Here is an 18,354-nt window from a genome sequence, read left to right as displayed (position 1 = left end):
TTGAAGATAAAAAGTGGGTCCCTTCTTTACCCAAAAGTTGTGGAGGTCTGGAACAAGCTTAAGAGCTATGTTGTTGAACAAATACCCTGGCTGCTTTCAAGAAATGGTTGGATAAGATCTCCAGATGAATTAGTTACTTCCTACCAAATACGCCAGATGGCCCAAATGGCTTCCTCTTCTTTGTAACCGTCCCTTTGCTTTATGTTTTAATGTCCTTGGGTTTAATATTTCATTATCATTTCAGAAGTAAGAGAAGATACCTGATATCACAAAGTGAGGGTCTCTGTGATTTTTGAAATACACAGTTTTAACAACATTTTATTATACAGATTTTGCTTTTTTCACTACAGTGATAAAAGTTTAATTATTTCATATTAATATATTATTTTTTAAAAATCACTTGATAATATGATTCACAAATCAAGCTTGTAATATACTGCATTTTTTAGGAACCTGCCATTTTTTGGTCATGGCAGTGCCCCCGTGTCATTTTACTTGGGGGTAGTTGTGGTGTACTGAATTAACCTTTACCAGCTTGAAGGCTTTTTTTAATTGCAGCTTAATGTTCTGCAGCAGAACCAAATACAAATGGTTCAGGAGGCAGATGAAGCTGCCATATTTCACCATTCTCTGATTTAATGTAACTCCATGTCGCCAGTGAGCATGTAGGTCTCCAAACACTTCTATACGTCAATGACTCAAATAGTATGACTGGTGGACCTCTGAAAGCTCCTGCTCAGAGAGGGATTTTGAAGATGAACCAGTCTGGAACAAGTCTGTCCCAGACCATTTGTGGCCATCCTGGTAGTCTTTAGTCAAGCCAGCTGATTCAGCTCCACAGGAGTCCTATCTTGCACACTTTCAGCATAGGAGGGAAAAAAAAAAATACAGGAGCTGCAGTAACAGCAGGCCAACATGAGTCAGACTCCATCCTTTGATTTCCCTAGAGCAGGATCAGAAAGAATAAGGAAATCAAAGCTGTTCATCAGTGTATGATACTTTCATCAGGCTTGTTGGCAGCAGTTTCACAAGTAAGAACATTGTTTCTTTTTTATCAATATAACAAGTACAATTAACTGAAAATCAACAATTGACTTAATTTGATGTAGAAAATTGTTTTATTATTATTATGAAATAGGGTCTCAGTTTTGAAAGCATTTGCAAAAAAAACAGAAATGATTTGAAATAAAGTGTCTGATCAGGATTTCAAAGGTTGAAATACAGTAAGTGCATATCATGGACATAGTAACACAGTGCCCTTTTAGTCTGTTTTAGAATTGTGATTTAATATAAGCAAATATATTTTTCAATTATTGTTTTAAATGGTTAAGGGAATTCTATACGTATTTTGATTGCTTCAGGTCTAATTTCAGGACGTAAGACGTGTAGTAAGACATTGAACAGTATTGCTTTTGTTGTTCCCCATTTAATTGTGTATTGAGATGTAATGTTTTGTTTTATTATTTGTAACAAGTCACAATATGTTCTGTGGCCAAATTGCAGATGTTTAAGTTATAAAAAAATGAAAGGTAAAAGGTAGGCAGGGATAGTGTTACAGTAAACTCTGCAGATTTCAGCTCACTTATGTTTTTATGACGTGGAAAGGAAATGTATTAAAACAAGTATGAGCTCACCCCAGGGATGTCAGCATGGAAAGACATAATGATTGATGTTTAATTAAGTCTGTCGCTCTGACGGGAATTCGGTATCACTGCCAGCTCAGCTAAAGCCCCTGCTTCCTAATACTGTCTCTTCTCCAGGCCTTGCAGATCAACTGGGAGACTTGGGAAGGCATTTCTTTTCATCTTATCTAAGTACTGGCACTAGAGTGTGTATTTATTTGTAACGCAGGTGCCCAGGAAGTGGTTCAGAGGCAATGTCAGCACTCATTTGGGGTCAGTTGTCTTTCCAGTATTGACATGAATCAAGGGTTGTTCTCCATGACTGCAAAATGGCCATCTATAACAGACTGTCTATGTTTAGCTGACCCGGTACTGTATCTACCAGTAACCTAGAAGTAACAAAAGTTTTTATAGAATGAAAATATTTGAAAACACTTAGTTTGCTAATCTATTCATTCATGTTGTGTGCCTATACTATTGGGTTTGTGTGGTTAATACGAGTAGGTAGGTAGTCATTCAGGAATAAGGGAAGTACTCCATAAATCCAAAAACCTCATTTCTGCAGAGCATTTAGGTTGCACAGTCCATAATCACTGACAGGTGCACATGTAGGGAATCCCTGTGACCTACTTCTGGTTGTGTCTTTGTTCCTGTCAAGGAAGAGTGATTGTGCCGCAGAAAGGTGTCACCTTTTGTTCTGACTCCAGAGCTAAAGGCAGACAGGGCATTGTACCGACAGAGCAGAGGCAGGAGTAAAACGAGCAATCTACAATATATGATACCAATTAAATACCAGGCATTTTAAAAAGTAAATGAATCTGTTTATTGGCAAACAGGGAGCAGTTTTTCTGGAATGCATTTTTTATCAACTGAGTAATATTGTTTACAGTGCTGGAGATCACAGATGAATGTTGGCAACTGTTCTCACATTACAAGAGTGGGTATAAATATGTGAAATAAACAGCTACACTTGTGTAAAACAATATCCATCAAAATAATATTTGCACTAACATCTATGTTTCTAGGTCTTCATCAGGGCAAATAGGATCGTGTTTTTTATTCCAACCTGCCCAATATGTTTCTGCATCCTTGCCATTACTTTATTAATGCAGTGTACAGATGGATGACATGCTGATTTATCAAAGCACATTACCCTTTTCAGAAAATATTAGCAATAATACAGCTGAGACTATAATGATTATTTGGTGCTTTGGAACACATTGATTTGTATTGGCAACTCATTTAGAGTCATTTTTTAAGTTTCAATTACTCACAGCGATAGCAGTTATGTGGGTGAATACTTAATTATTTCCCTTTGATGTCATTTACATGCATTACACATGGTACCTGAGGGATAAATATTTAGGAAGACATCCTTGGTTTTCATGTTTTTAAAAAATTAATGTATTCAGAAACCAATGCGAAATCTAAGTATACTGTATATGATGAGTTAAAGCCACATATTAAACAAAAAAAAACACACTGGCTGTCCAGTACACTCCAAAACATCTCCAATAAAGATGTACAAATAAAACCTTGACTGGTTAGAACATAAAAAGGCTACGAACGAGAGGAAGTCATTCTGCCCATCTGATCTTTTTGGTAGTTAGTAATTGTTCCAAGGATCTCATTCATTCATTTCTTGAAAGAAACAAGGGTACTGGCTTCTACAATTTGGCTAGATAGTTTGTTCCATATTTCCCTGACCCTCCCCATAAAGAAATGCCTGATGTTCTAGGTTTCAAATGCACAATCACGTAGTTTGCATTTGTATCCCCCTGAACACAAGTACATTAATTCAGGTTGGCTTAGAGTATGGCATTCATTGTACCCTCTATTAAAGCACAGAGAAAGGCAAACAGTTCCAGTATGTTCCAGTGAACCTGCAGTTCAATACAATCAGGCTCGAAACAAAAGACCAACTGCGTGGCCCTGAGTCGGTCTCTGTAATGTTTTGCAAGGACAGCGGAAGGGGTTAGGTTCCATATCAGCAGTGAAAAATTGTCCTCATTATACCTCTGCCCAGTTAATTAAATATTCATAACAGGTGGACACAAAATGTGATTTGAGATGTTGTGTAGTAAGGTCAAGCATGAGTGCCTCTCCATTTTCCCTTAACAGTTATGGAAATTCTTGGCTTTTGTATTTCAGCAAAGTTAGTACTAGGTTTCAACTGATATTAACATTCAGTTTTGTTCCAGGCAAAGTGTTGTTATGATTAAAGTGGTATGATTCTTTTTGCTAATTTTCTTTAATCCATTTGATGGTATGGTTCCGCCAACTCTCGTTAGAGAAAACAGTTATTTTTTCTGTTTTCAACTGAGCAAATGCCATATTTAGCCTGCCCTTTATCATCCTTAACAAAATAGTAACAACCTTTTTTTCCCGATAGCCCCTCTGATAGGGCTTACCAGATTCATTTTGGCATTAGAAATATATGGGTTCACACACGCTGGTGGAAACAGACCCAAAACTGACCCTGGCATGAACCAGATTAGAACACCAAATTGAGCTTTATCAAACTTACTTAAGGAACGTTCCTGTTTGACCATGTTTGTGTTCAAAGGATGAACAGTTTGCATTAACATTGGTATCAGGGTTGCTGAATTATACATGAAAGACATAGACAGTACAATACTAGGAGGCACAGTTTGCCAGGCTGTGTGCTCTGTGATCTTTAGAAGCATTGACAGGTAGCCTTCTGGCAACATAAATGCTTGCTTTATGCCTGAAAAAATTCAAGATCACTAGCGGTCTAATTAGCACACTAAGTCTGTCAGACCTGCATTGCCATCTTTAGAAATTCAGGTTCAACTGGAGAGTTTACAGGTTAGTGTGCACCCTGCAAAGGAACAGATAAAATTAAAAAACAGAAATAAAAGAGTCTTTTTTGAGTATAAGCTCAGAGTGCTCACTCTTTTTCTAATGCTCAGGGTAGGATTGATCTCTACTTTTATCTATTTTTATTAAAGGACACTAGAGTATCTGCTTGTGTGTATTACTGATGCCAGTGAGCTCTGCTTATTACTACCCATCACCCAATTCTCACTTGGGAATTATTATTATAATTATTATATAATTATGTTTAAATCTGATGAAGTAGTCTACTTGATGGTTTGTTTAAAGCTTCTCATTATAATACATGTTTATGTAAATGTTCACATTGCTAAGCAGGTGAACCCAAAAACAGGAATCATGTAAAACAGAAATGATTGAAATTTGCTGAATTAGTGAAAGTCGGTAAGGTTTTTACCCTATTGTCATTTTACAAAATTGAACATTGAGTAGTCACTTTATCATAGAAGTTTATACAAGATGTACTGTTTGAAGAATAAGCTTTTAACACTGGTTTATATACTGTATGTGTATTTTATGCATATTGATGTGTTGCACAGCAAGCACTTGGCTTGCTGGCTAAAGCAAACAGATGAAAATTCTTGAGCAAAAATAGGATTTTACTCCAGCATCTTGTTGACAAGAGTCTGTTATGGAACTGGCCCACAGAAAGCAGCTATGTCCACAAAATTCTGGTCAGATTCACCAATAATATAAAAAATAAGAAGTGTTAAATCTATATTTCAAGCCACATATTGCAATGGTCTTTGTTACATAAGTAAATGTGATGCACATTGGTAAATCTTATCCTTAGGCAGAACAATTAATTCATTTTTCCATTTATTTACGCATTTAATGTATTTTTTTAATTAACCATTTTACTGTTCTATTCTAAAATGAAATGGGTCTCTCAAAAAACACAGGATGTAGAATGGGTTACTATAATGTGCACCAAATGTGCAACAGACACAGAGCACGATCCAGCAGATGATTTTTTATATATTTAAGACATTTCAAGGTGTTTAAAACTGTATAATTAATAACACTAATTTCTAGATTGCTCTTGTTTTTTAATGGACCCAGTCTAGCATGTAATCTAGGCTGACTGGATCTGTTTCATTTCAAATTGGAGATGAAGAGCAAAGCCCTGCGTTCTTCAACAAAACTGAACTTGACTAAAGGGTTTGAAATAAACATCTAGAATCCTGCTCCACCCTTGGGCATGACTATTGATCTTTCCAGGAAGCCAGCCTGTATTGCGAGCTTTTATTTCAGTAAATTCAGATCCCCTTTGCTGTCTATGAGTCAGCGATTTGTCTGTACATGGTTGAAAAGCTTTTGTTTTAAATCAAATGCACGAGGCATGAGGGTAGGAGTGTGTGAAAGTAGAATCATTTATTGAGTTTTTAGAGGGTCAATCTCCTTGCTATAGGACATTAAGGGGAGGCTAAGACCCCTTGCTCGGTGAAAGGTGACCCAGTAGTGGCTACGAAGGTGGAGATGGGAGGTGGGATGCACAACAAGTGAAGAAGAGGAGGTGACAAGTGGTATATATGGGAGTCTGAGAAATTACATCAGGATTAGTTGTGGGTTGCATCAACTCAACTTAATCTTCATTCCTCCCAAACTTCTGTTAGAACTCCACAATACTTAATTAAAAGGATAACAGTATATATGTCAAAAATTATATTGATCAAACTTTAGGTTTAAGATCACTAGTGCTCCAGGTCTGCACTGTGAAGATCTTTCTTGAAGAATGAAAAATACACAGAAGTACCATATTTCTAGAATTAACTTTAGGAGTTTTAACTGTTTTAACTGTGCTTTACAGTTATACTGAAATATTTTCAGAATATTGCAACTACTGCATATAATTTATTTTTTATTCTGTTTAATGAGCTATATTTCATTGGGAAAATAATCTCTATAGCTATGACAATGCTACACATAAAAAAAAAGAAAAATGTCTGTCATGCAATTTGTTTTATCTTTTCCATTATCTCAAACCATTATGTGTTTTTGTACTCCAAGAAATAACTTTTGCTTTCTACTTCGTCTGCAGCTGTGTAAAAATAGCTTGTGATGATACTGTATGTACATGGCATAATGAGTCGAGACACAGGAAGGGTCTTAGACTCCAGTCCTCATCACTGTTTTAAATAAAAATAGTGCGTCATTGGGGAAGAGGAAGCACAACCTTTTTTGCTTTCCACAAGCTTGACTAATTTTCAGTTTTGGGAGCTGGGGGTGGGGTGGGGATGGAGAACCTTTACCTATTGAACCTTGTCTGTGTATTCAAAATTTTGTTTAGATGCGCAAATATGGAGATGAAATGAGTGTACAGGTGAGAACCAGAGGTTGCAATCTGAACTCTGCAGAACAGCAAATGTAATGACATACTGAAATATTTCTTTTAAAAAAATGAAGTGGTGGTACTGGAAATTCACTTTTTTCTCTGACATACAAGAAAACTAAAGCAGACATATACTGTAACCCAGTTCCACGCTACATTACGAGGCTGCGGGAAGAGTAAGTAGCACATATTTCATAATCAGTTTTATTAATAATAATCCTTAGACTTATATAGCACACTCCACTCAAAGCGCTTTACAGATAATGTGGCATCCCCTCCACCACCAGCAATGTGCTTCACCCACCTGGATGATGCAACGGCAGCCATAGTGCATCAGTACGCTCCCCACACACCAGCTATCAGTGGGGAGGAGAACAGATTGATGAAACCAGTTCGTAGAAGGGGAATATTAGCAGGCCGTGATTGGTGAAGGCCAATGGGAAATTTGGCCAGTATGCTGGGATACCAGCCCTGCTCATTTCGAGACACCCTGGGACTTTTAATGACCACAGAGAGTCAGGACCTCAGTTTTACACCTCATCCAAAGGACGATGCCTTTTTATAGTATAGTGTCCTGTCACTATAACGAAGCAATCGGGGAATGCCCCCCACTGGCCCCTATAATACCTCATCCAACAACTTTATCTTGGCCAAGAGATGTCTCATCCAGGTACTGGCCAGGCTCATACCTGCTTAGCTTCTGAGGGTTGCTAATTGTGAGTTGCAGGGTGATATACTGTAGCTGCTGGCTTCTAAATGAATGAGAAGGAAAATATGGCACAATCACATGAAAGTAGATCTAGGAGTGGTCACAGGAATCATGAACAACACCGCCAAAAAGATTGTGCATAAAGGTGTTTACCAAAATGTGCTTTGTGTTGAAAATTATTTACACAAAAAAAGAAAAATAACATTCAGCAAAAATCTAATAAAACATTCTTGCAGTATTTCACGGAAAGTCCCCTATAGCAGTTTCAAGACTTGTCACAGACAATATATAATAAACAGGCCTCACTATGAAACTTTCAACCAGAAATTACTTTCTATACCATGAGTACCAGGCTAAATTATTTAAACTGTGCTCCTGGCTACAATTAATGGACATGCAAGCCTTTATTTAATATTGGGGTAAGACAGACTCTGTAACCCTGACACAACATAGTGGAACAAAAAGATAAGGACAAGACTGTGGATCCACAACAGATAAGACAACAACTAATACATACCGTACATTTACTTGTTTACAATAATCACATCAAAATACAAAGAGGATAATTTGTTAGAGTATAATGACACTGAGTAAATAAGAGGAAAGGTTATAATAGACCTCAGTAGAGGTCATGTTGTGAGGGTGTGCACTGGCTCTTTATCACAGAAAGGATTTATAAGGCCACGTCTAGCAATAAATCATGCTGCAGCTTTGCAGTCAGCTCCTCCTCAGTCAACATCCTGTTTCCTTGGCTCCGTCTAACAAGGTGAAGTGGCTCGAAGAAGCCTGTGGCCCTTAATGGAAACGACTATATATGTGATACTGTAATCATTTTTCTTTCAATTATAAATAGAAAAGCAATCATTTCTCTTTTTTCCAAAAGAAGGTTTTTGACTATATATGTTGGCACTGCCTCTCCTGTTCAGCTGGGAGGCGTGTTCTTAATTTTAGTGCTCTGCTGCACCATGAGCAGGCAGATGGGGCCACCTTTTGTTTATCTCATTAGTGAGAAAGCTTCCGTTTCACATCCCACTCTCACTTTCATGCAACAACTCAGCTGTTTTACTATGCAAACTGGTGCAGTCTGTTTCTCTTACCCAATAAACTGCCAAAACAAAGGACTGTCCTCTTGCATAATGTGCCTGGAGACATTGTGGCCTCTGTGTCATTTGAGCTGCAGAATGCACACAGCACAGCAAAGCCCCACTATTCTTTTTAGAAGGAAGAGTTTTAGAACCGGGTTTGTTTCTTGAGGAACCCTGGGAACCTCAAGACCATTAATCTCTTCCACAAAGCCTCCCATTTGACCTTTTTGCATGCAGGAATTCCCTGTTGTTCCACTCTGCAGAAAATGTTTTTTTAATAATGATTAAATGACACTTTTTCATAACTGGATTGTTATCAAGGTTAAGAAACTGGTGTAGTATGAATCGGATATTGACAATGATACTGTAAAAAAATAGAACTGACTCAACCATTCTTATGTGCTGGTGTCTTCCAGCATCTCAAAAATCTGTAAATATCTTTGAGCATAAAGTGTCGCTGATTTCAAATTTTATTGTCTTTCTTTATAAATTATAAAACAGTATTTACAGGTACATCTTTCAAAGGCTGTTTTATAATTTGAAGCAGGCTGTGGTTTTGATGTACACAACTGCATCCAATTTAGTATGAACCTGACCCACAGACTACATTCACTCAGAGTTTAGGTATGATTTTTTGTTACAAAAGCAATAGTGTGCTGCAAAAGTTGCTGCAAGTACTGAATTGTTATTAATAATTTAATTAAAACCCAGTGATGAGAAAGTGCTGTTTTTCAGGCATTCTGATAGCTATAAACTGCAGAATTTCATTCTGTGATGAAAAACCTTCACTTTGCCTTACTCCAGTATACTGTGTACAGCAGAATAATAGGAAATATTATTCATATATTGGGGGATATAGAACATTCATGGCCATCACACTTTTCTGTGCTGCAAATATTTCTAAATAAACTTTCATGTTGGTTTCCCAGTTTCAGATGTTCGGACAGTCTGCTGTGCTGAGTCCTGCTGGTAGGGTTTATCAGAATATGAGCATGTTACAGATTTGGCTGTAAGGATTATACAACAGTTGATTAGAGTGGTGTTCTATTTGAAAAGCAGTGCAAAGCAATCAGTGATGAAATAAACTTCCAAACTAATACATAGTCTTCTGTATTCTGGGTTGCAGTCATATTTACTATTTTGGTCAGTAAACTGTTTTCACACTTCTTCAAATTAAATTAATTCACAATTTTGATTTACACATTGGATTTTTATGTGGTTCCTTATGGGAATTATTGTTACCACAAGTTTGGTCCAGCTTAAATGTTTTATTTATATGATATGCAACCTAGTATATATGTGTGTACAGCACATAATAAAAGTATATTTTGTTTCATGAAGTGTTTTTCATGATCAGCCCTGAACAGGACCACAAACCTTCAATGGAGCTCAGATTTGATGAGTAGGGCTTCCATGGCAGAATGGTCATATTTCCCATATCTCAAGAAAGCCAGTGTTAACACAAGCAGCATGAGGAAGTGTGCTGTCCTGCTGGAATGTTGTCATGTCAGGATGAGCCTGCAGAAAGGGCAGCAGATGAGGTCCATCAGTGCAAGAGGAGTTCTGAAGCAACCAGGCAGCCCCACCCACATCATCAATGGACCCCTTCTTGGATCAGTCTGTTGTACATAGCAACTAGCGTATCTTTCTTTACATTGTGCTGATGCTAATGTAATCAATACAAGAGGGGAGAGTCAGGCAAGAAAACATAGCTAGGTGTCCGAAATTCAAATAGTTTTCCAATTTGTTTTATTCTATAGCTGCCGAAGAACTTTATCTCTTAGGCTGTGTTCAGAATCAGGATATTTATAGATGCCTATTTACAGGCTCATACATGTTCTTAATATCAAATGACTTGTACCAAGATGAGCTCAGGGTCCCACATGATGATAAACTATGTGACCTTTAATCTTATGGTTAGAGAGTCCTGTGATGCTCCCACTTTTGGACTTTTACATTTATGGTTTCAGTAGTTTTAGAAATAGGTCTGAAAGTCAGAAGTAATAGTGCTAGTGTTATCAGTTGTTGTAACTGTATTTTAGTAGTGCTAACAGCAGATGTTGTGGTTCTGCTGGAGAAGAATGAGGGGGGGGGATCTTTTGTTAACACCGTAGACTCAGAGGAATCCTCTGAAAGTCATTAATGACACTTCCAGCACTTAAAGATGTGAACTGAGATAGAAGAAGTGAAATCGACAGTGTCCCATAACCAATACACACCCTTTTTCCAACAGCCCTAGGGAAGTGAAAGGCAGATCAGAGCATGGCAAACAGTCTGTCAGATAACTCAAGCAGACGCATCATCTGCTAAAATTATTTGAAACTGCTATTACAGTAAGCTCCCTAAGAGGGCATGGTTGGTCCTGACAGTGGGGAATAGCGCAACAGATATAGTTTAAAAATAGTATTTTTTGTAGTGTACATAGTGTTTGTCTCTCAGACTACTAAGTACTACACTCCAGAAGTCATTTTTTTATTTTAGTGTTGCATTTTATTTATTGAGAAACCATAAGATAATACAGCTTCTGGTGACAAATCTGTATCTTATCATGCAGAATGACTTTTGTTTTAATAATGCAACCTTTTTTTCTGCATAGGCACTTGGTTAAACTGCAGCCTGTGCAAAAACCATAGAAAGATTTAGCCTTTTTTACCCAGTAGTTTCGAGTTAAACCAAAGCAGCTTCCTGTTCTCCCTTGAACTTCCTGTTAAGTACAAGTGATTGTTGTGCTTTTATCAAGATGTATTAAGACACAAAGACCTGTCCATTCTTATACCTCTGTTTCATTCAGCTGTTAATATATACCCTTTGTAAGAAACAACATTGTTCTCCAGAACAAGAGTCATGGCATCTTCTGGGTGAGTTAAAATGCTTTACAAAAACGTGTCACACAGTAGCCTGTTAACTCCTTAATTCCTTTTCATAAATTAGACATGAAACTGACAAACCTCATTTACAAGTATCTAATTCATGTGAGAGTACTGTTCTTGTTTGTTGTTTTTTTTGTGCTTTTGGTAGGAAGGTGACAGTGTTGAAATATATTTTTTCATTTTGCTGAAAAAGTAAATGTTTGAAGATTTTTGCAACTGTAGTTGAACTGACATGCTGAGCAGTTTTGAAAAGTTCAGTTAAATATATCAATTAATCTCAATGCGAGAAATAGTTTCTGGTATTCTGCTTTACTGAATTTTATTCAGTTTTCAGTCCCAAATCATTTGATGTAATGAAATGGGATATTTGACTTCAAGACATCAGATATTATTTGCAGCAGCACCTAGATGCCCAGTTTAACATTCGCGCTATCTGTTAGTAAGCTTATTGCTTCGATAGTTATGATTAAATGTTTTTATTAATTAAAAACGATCTGTTAGCATGGCTCTACAATGACAATATCAGTGCTTCACTTTTGGTTTATTTTTATCTTAATTCATCTGATGCAAAAGTAGCAGTGTGGCAATGTTCTGTTTGCAAAGTCTCTAACAGGTCTGTGGTGGAGTTATTTTAACGTAGTATAGCAGCTCAAGTTAATCAAGCATGCAGAAGACTCACAAGACGCTCTGGGAGTAAACCAAAGCCCTTCCTAAAAACTTATCACTATAGCTTAGAGCTCTGAATACCTGTCTTCTGGTTATATACTAAAATGTGTTATTATTTTTTTCTAACAAAATTACTCCCAGATAATACAGCTTGTGGACAGATTATAGCCAAGAGAAACGAGAGCTGTGAGTAAAGAGCAATGGTCAACAAGAATATGTTTGGTACATACTAGATCTTTATTAATCCAATATTCATTACTCTTTTGTGTTTCACAGTTGCTTGATGTTTTTTAAACAATGATTGTAGTTGTTTGAAAAGCAAGAAACTATTACAAATCAGAAAGAAATGGATAAGGTGGCTAGCTAAAAAGGTATATATTTGCCATCTGAAAATAGGAATTTTTCAATGCAGTGCAGCAAACGTTAGATTTTTACTTAAAACTCTCTTCTTAGATCCTTTCCTCGTAGATCCAGTACAGGGGCTTTACAAAGAACTCTGACCTTTTTCTTGCTAAAGGTTTTTTAATGTGTGTATCTCCTACATACAGTATACTATATGATTTTTTATGAAAAGAGACATAATTGTCATTCTTGGCCTAGGCTTGGGATCACTTTGGTTTTCCTTCTGCTCTGAGGTTTTAATTACCAAACTGGAATTTTTGTTTCTGTTTTTATTGAGAAAGTCTAACATTTTCTTTCTGCGTACACAGCTGGTGAGACTAATAGCACCAGTCACTTATTTCATCAACGGCTGGTATCTGTCCATACCAACCTGTAATACAGTCATATTTGCTTCATCAAAGAGTTCTTAACAAAAGCCTGTGTTTTTAATGTTCTGGACATTAACAAGTACCAGAACTGGAAGTACTTGAGTAAACATGACTGTGGCAGACCTCATCCGAGCAGCGCCTATAGAAAATGTCAGACACCATTGCAAGATCTGAAATATTGTTACCCTCAAGGGGGAAAATATTGTCTCATCTCAAAGACAACTTAATAGTATTTCACACATAGATGCCAATCACAAAGCTACCCAGGTGGCTGTGCACCATTTCTAACTCACTCTGTATTCCTGTCAAAGAGCTCAGCATCTGCTACCCTGAGGAAATCTGTTACAAGGAGTGTACACAGGTGAGACTGCCTCTGCCTGAGTACATCTCTTATTTATTTAGAACACATTCTCTTGCACAGTAATCTGCAAAAGCATTTACTGGACAGCAGAGGTGTCCCACCCTGGACTTGAACCTGCAACCTTCCAGTCAAAAGGCCAGAGTCATTAGTGCTACTCTACACAACGGCACAGATTTTAATTTGGCAGAAGTGGGGGGGTCCTGTAGGCATCACATTAGACAATGTAAAAAATGTTCTTATACAAATAAAACATAAATAAAGATTTTGTTTGTGCCCAAGGAAAAAAATGTGTTACCACTTGAATTTGCTACTCATTAAGTTAGTCTGTCAAATCAAGATAGCTGTTTCTCATGGTACGCTTTCGTTCAATTACCATGACTGACAATTGTGTTAGCTGTATTTTGTCAGGTTTGTATCTGTGTGAATATTAGACACTGCCTGTTTTTTTGTGATATGGACTGGCAGACTTTGAAATAATTTAATTCAGTACTAAAAAGCTTTATAGCAAGTGATGCAATTGTCCTGGTTAAGACTTGTTCATCCATTACCTTTACATCAGAGAAACTGATAAAAACTTGTCATCAGAGTTTTTACTGTGTATTTCTTTTTACTCCACAGAATTCTCTATATGATAAGCTAGAATTCAATAAGTATTGCATTCTAGAGAAGTATGGTGAATAGATCCATAGTTCTTCTTCCCAGTGTATGGACAATACATGGGTCAATGTAAACCTCAAATGCCCTCACCACTGAGAAAGGACTAGAGCAGAACTTCTTGTAGAATCAGTACATCCAGTCCAGACCTAAGACCAGGAGCTCAGAGATTATTTATTGATTTGAGCTGTGTGGTTTTAAGAAGGACTCCGACATGTTGCTTCATTTTACTAACGGACATGGAATGGAAATTAGCTAAAATACTGCACCCAGCTTAATGTCACCTTTGAAATGTTTGTGCTTGTGGTTTTCAAACTTCGAAACGTCAAGCCCTGCATTCAGCAAAAGGCATTCTGAGAAAAGAGTTTTCAGACACTTAACCACATGAAGCATAATCACGCCAGCATAAAACAGCATTAGGGAAGCTGACAGACCCCTTTTTATAACACTTGGTGCTGCAGACGGCTCAAGCAACAAGCTGAAACGTCAACAAATTTTTACAGGTTGTGGCGGTTCAGACAAGAGACCTCGATTTATAGGTCACAGCAGGGTTGTAAGAAGCCCTTAGCTGTATAGGATGAAAAACATTCTTCAGAATTATGATACCATAAGCATCCATTGCAGAAAACTGTTGTCATTATATATAAGATTGCTGTGTGCCAGAAACTTGTATGTATTGTTACATTTAATTAGTACGGTGTCTTAGCAGCTGACCAGCAACCCAACAGATACAGTATGTACTATCTACTGTAACAAGGAGTTTAACTGCTGTGGTTTATCAACGGAATCAAGGGATTTCCAATGCACAGCAAACTTTGTTACCGTCGCTGTGTAATTATTTAATTCAGTAGATTCGCCATCAGATCAATAATCATTAAGAGTCTGAAGGGCCTGCAGTGAAGTACATTGGAACTATGAGGAGAGCTGCATTTTTATAGAAAAATAACCAAGACTTTAAGAATAGGATGGATGTAACTTTTATATCAAGTTAACTATGTAATTTTCTCATTTTATTTTAATATTGTTCTTTCACTGTAATTTGTATTACATTCATATAGCACTACTTAATGTAATGAATAACCCATATATAATCCATACATATTATGTGTATAGAGTACTTAATTGCACTAAGCAGAAGGCTACCACAGGGGTTATAATAATCTGGAATATCGATCTTCTCACCCAACTGCCTTTACTATTGCTGAGCAAAGATTTCTACACTGTTTTTTTTCAGTCTGAGAATTATTACTTTCTCATTGTTGTTCACTAAAACAGCCTTGCAAAATATTAGCACAGCACATTCCTACCTAAACTTACATCTTTCTTACAGCTTTAGACAATAGTCTAAAGTCACTAGTCTCTTTTTAGCGGCTATTTTTTTGGAGTATGAATTATGTTGTCTAAGCATGCAGACCCCAGTGAACCACTGATTCCACTGATTTTCTCTGTCTACATAATTCAGTACTTATACAAAGTACTTGTAGAAGTTTGTGTCACTTATTTTTATCTCAGTAATATGTTTTACCATCTTACCAATATATGTTGACAATTATGTGTGATCTGTGTCATGTAATTTAAAGTAAAACTGATTATGTGTTTAAGGGAAGTGTTGCATTTCTAAGTCAGAAGTAATTTTATTTATATTGACTCTGGAGGCATAAGCATTATGTCTTGTTCAAATCTTTGCAAAGAGACTTTCTCAGTATTGGGTTATCAAAGTTAGAATAATTGTCAGTAAATGAATTAAATGACTTATCTGTCCTTGTTGTCTTCGTTATGTCGTCATTCAATGTGTGGTGCTGCATATTGTCCAGTAGGTGGCACCCCTTTTAAAATCAATGCCCCAGCATGGTGACAGGGGATTTTTTTAATTAATGCCCCAGCAGAGTAATAGGGGACACTGTACTGTAGGATGTGTCATCCCTTCCGAATAGACATGCTAACTTCTTGATCATCCAATATCTCGTGGCACTTTTCAAAAGGTTAGGGGTATTAACCCTGAGGTGAAGGCTACGTTCCGCTCTTGGCCTGCATAGTCTGGCTTAGTAGTGTGGACTTCAGTAGTAGATGAAGTGTCCCCTAGTTTTTGTAAAGAGCTTTATGATCCTTTGGAGTGAAAGGCTCTATGTAAATGCAATAAATTAAGAAATAATTATTACTACTTTCAAAATGAATCAATTCTCTAATCGCAGCTGGCTTTCGTCTTTTACCCATCTGTCTGCCTCTTGGTATTTTCAAACTTCCTCCTTTACAGTACTGCCCGTCTTTTCGGCTATTAGTAGCCCATTGGTCATACAGCATGGGACCTTGTTAATTTTTTTTGTAGTTAAAATCACCAGGGTGGGTAATAAAACCCCCACCCCACCCCCCACCCCAGGTGTTTCAAATGTCCAGGCTACAAAAACAGTGGTTTGCAGCAATATTATATACAGTTTCACAACAGAGCGCTTGTTTACATCCTCTTTCTGAAGAGAAAGCATTTACAGTAGTGGGTTCTGGCAGCTTTTCACACTTGTCCGGTACATGATCCAGCTTTCCCACATGAGCCAGCTGTGGCTGTTGGATGCCTAACAATTATTAGAAACGTCAGGCCTCTGAAATCTACAGATTAAAGAGCTATTACGTCTTCTTGTTTGACTACTTGGACAATAAAATGTAAATTCATACATTTCCCGGGATTTGTTGCCTCTTTGCCTCCTGCAGGTCAATAAATGCCTTGGCCTTATTGCCTTGTAAATTCATACATTTCCCGGGATTTGTTGCCTCTTTGCCTCCTGCAGGTCAATAAATGCCTTGGATTGCACAGAAGAGTCAAAATGCCTAGCGACGACTTTTGAGACCCAGGCTTAGTTGTAAGCATGAGGAGTCTGACTTTTGACACATCCCATAGCAACAGTGCGATTGACTTGGCCACGTGTGTGAAGCTCCACAGGACAAAAGCAGAGAGCACTGTGCTGCAAGGAGAGGGGGGAGACTTCCACAGCCATGGCAATATTTAAATCCAAACATTGAAACTTCTAAAAGCTTTCCCTGAGAGACTAAAATTAGATTCCCTCCCTCGTTTATCAGAACCCACGACATTTCTTTGTTGTTGTTGTAGTTCTGTAATGTGCAGTTTCTGTGCGCTGCCAGTTTTTAATTGCCGTGTGCTGTTAGGAGCAGGATGCAGATGCCCCAGACAAAGCAGCAATGACAGAGCCCTCTTTGAATTAGCACGCATTTCTTGTCAAGTGGAGGGGGCAGCTGCTCGGATTATTATTGTAATTACTCCATGATTGTATGTGACAAAGGGAACAGGAGCTGATTAAAGGGGACACAGAAAGGGGGCTGCTTGTACTGTGATACAGGACTGCTGGGTACAAATGGAGATCACACTAAGGTCAATGGTGCTTTGCCAGAGAAAGAGTAAAGGCTACACAGAGTCGTTATGTATGACCAGATTAATGTCCTTTTTCTAAATGTATTTTAAAAGAAATTTAATTCCAGCATATATTTCAACCTAGATGTATTTAAAATCCTTAAGCCTTCAGTTAATCATTCATGTACTTTTATACATCAAATTAACAATTTTTACGTTAATTACATATGTACTTGAAAGGTGCATGTTCCAAATATGGAGTGTTTCCTTTGTGTGTAAAGAATTCTCCTTTATTTACTTTGTATTAGGCACATCTCCAACCTTTGTGAATGTGCAACTACCTAAATGTATCTGCATTCATTATAAATATAGAATGAAACTATGAATAAGGCTAACTTCATGTCATCTCTAGAAGAAATGGTCTTTCATAACTGCCTTGTAATAAGGCATTATATAATTTTATTTTCAAAGGATTTTATTGGTGTGTTGTATCTGCCCCTGCAGTGAACAGAGTATCTGCCAGGCCAGGGCCTCCGTGATGGTCTACGATGATACCAGCAAGAAATGGGTGCCAATTAAGCCGGGCCAGCAGGGATTCAGCCGAATCAACATCTACCACAACACTGCCAACAACACTTTCCGCGTGGTGGGCGTGAAACTGCAGGACCAGCAGGTGAGAGAAGCACTGCAGCTGAGCACCATTTTATGAGCATGGGTACAACGGGGCACTCCTATTACAAACAGCACTAGGGCAGAAGTATTCAGCCTCTGGACCTCCAAATTCTTTTCACCTCAAAATGAGTTTAGCTCTTCAATTATTGTACCTACTGCCGCTGCTTTATTCTATTATGTAATTAAATACCAGATTTGGAACATACTATGTTTATTGTCTCTGTACTAAAGATTTGGATTGTGTCAATGCAGGGCAGGGTTATAAAGTAAATATATTTTGAATCAAGAGTTTTGGGAAGCATTATTCCACGATAATTCTGTCTGCTAAAGTCTGCATTTTCCTCTGTCCTGTTCCAGTGACGATACTACATTTCCAGGCAGGTAAGGGAAGACTGATTA

At 37.5% G+C, this 18,354-nt stretch overlaps 1 protein-coding gene across 18 annotated transcripts in view; it reads left to right on the top strand.

Annotated features, from left to right (window-relative positions):
• evla (Enah/Vasp-like a) overlaps positions 1–18,354 on the top strand; it is a 78,201-nt gene that overhangs the window by 33,327 nt on the left and 26,520 nt on the right. For 17 of the 18 annotated variants that reach the window (XM_015350513.2, XM_015350516.2, XM_015350508.2 and 14 more), the window contains one exon: positions 17,788–17,956. In XM_015350513.2, the coding sequence (XP_015205999.1) occupies positions 17,788–17,956 (169 nt within the window). Of the gene's footprint in view, positions 1–11,330; positions 11,463–17,787; positions 17,957–18,354 lie in introns of those variants that run through there. The other variant, XM_015350512.2, reaches the window with a different exon arrangement.

Source organism: Lepisosteus oculatus, chromosome 8 (genome assembly GCF_040954835.1).
Source record: "Lepisosteus oculatus isolate fLepOcu1 chromosome 8, fLepOcu1.hap2, whole genome shotgun sequence".
NCBI classification, from domain to species: Eukaryota; Metazoa; Chordata; class Actinopteri; order Semionotiformes; family Lepisosteidae; genus Lepisosteus; species Lepisosteus oculatus.
This window is presented reverse-complemented; position numbering and strand designations above follow the sequence as displayed.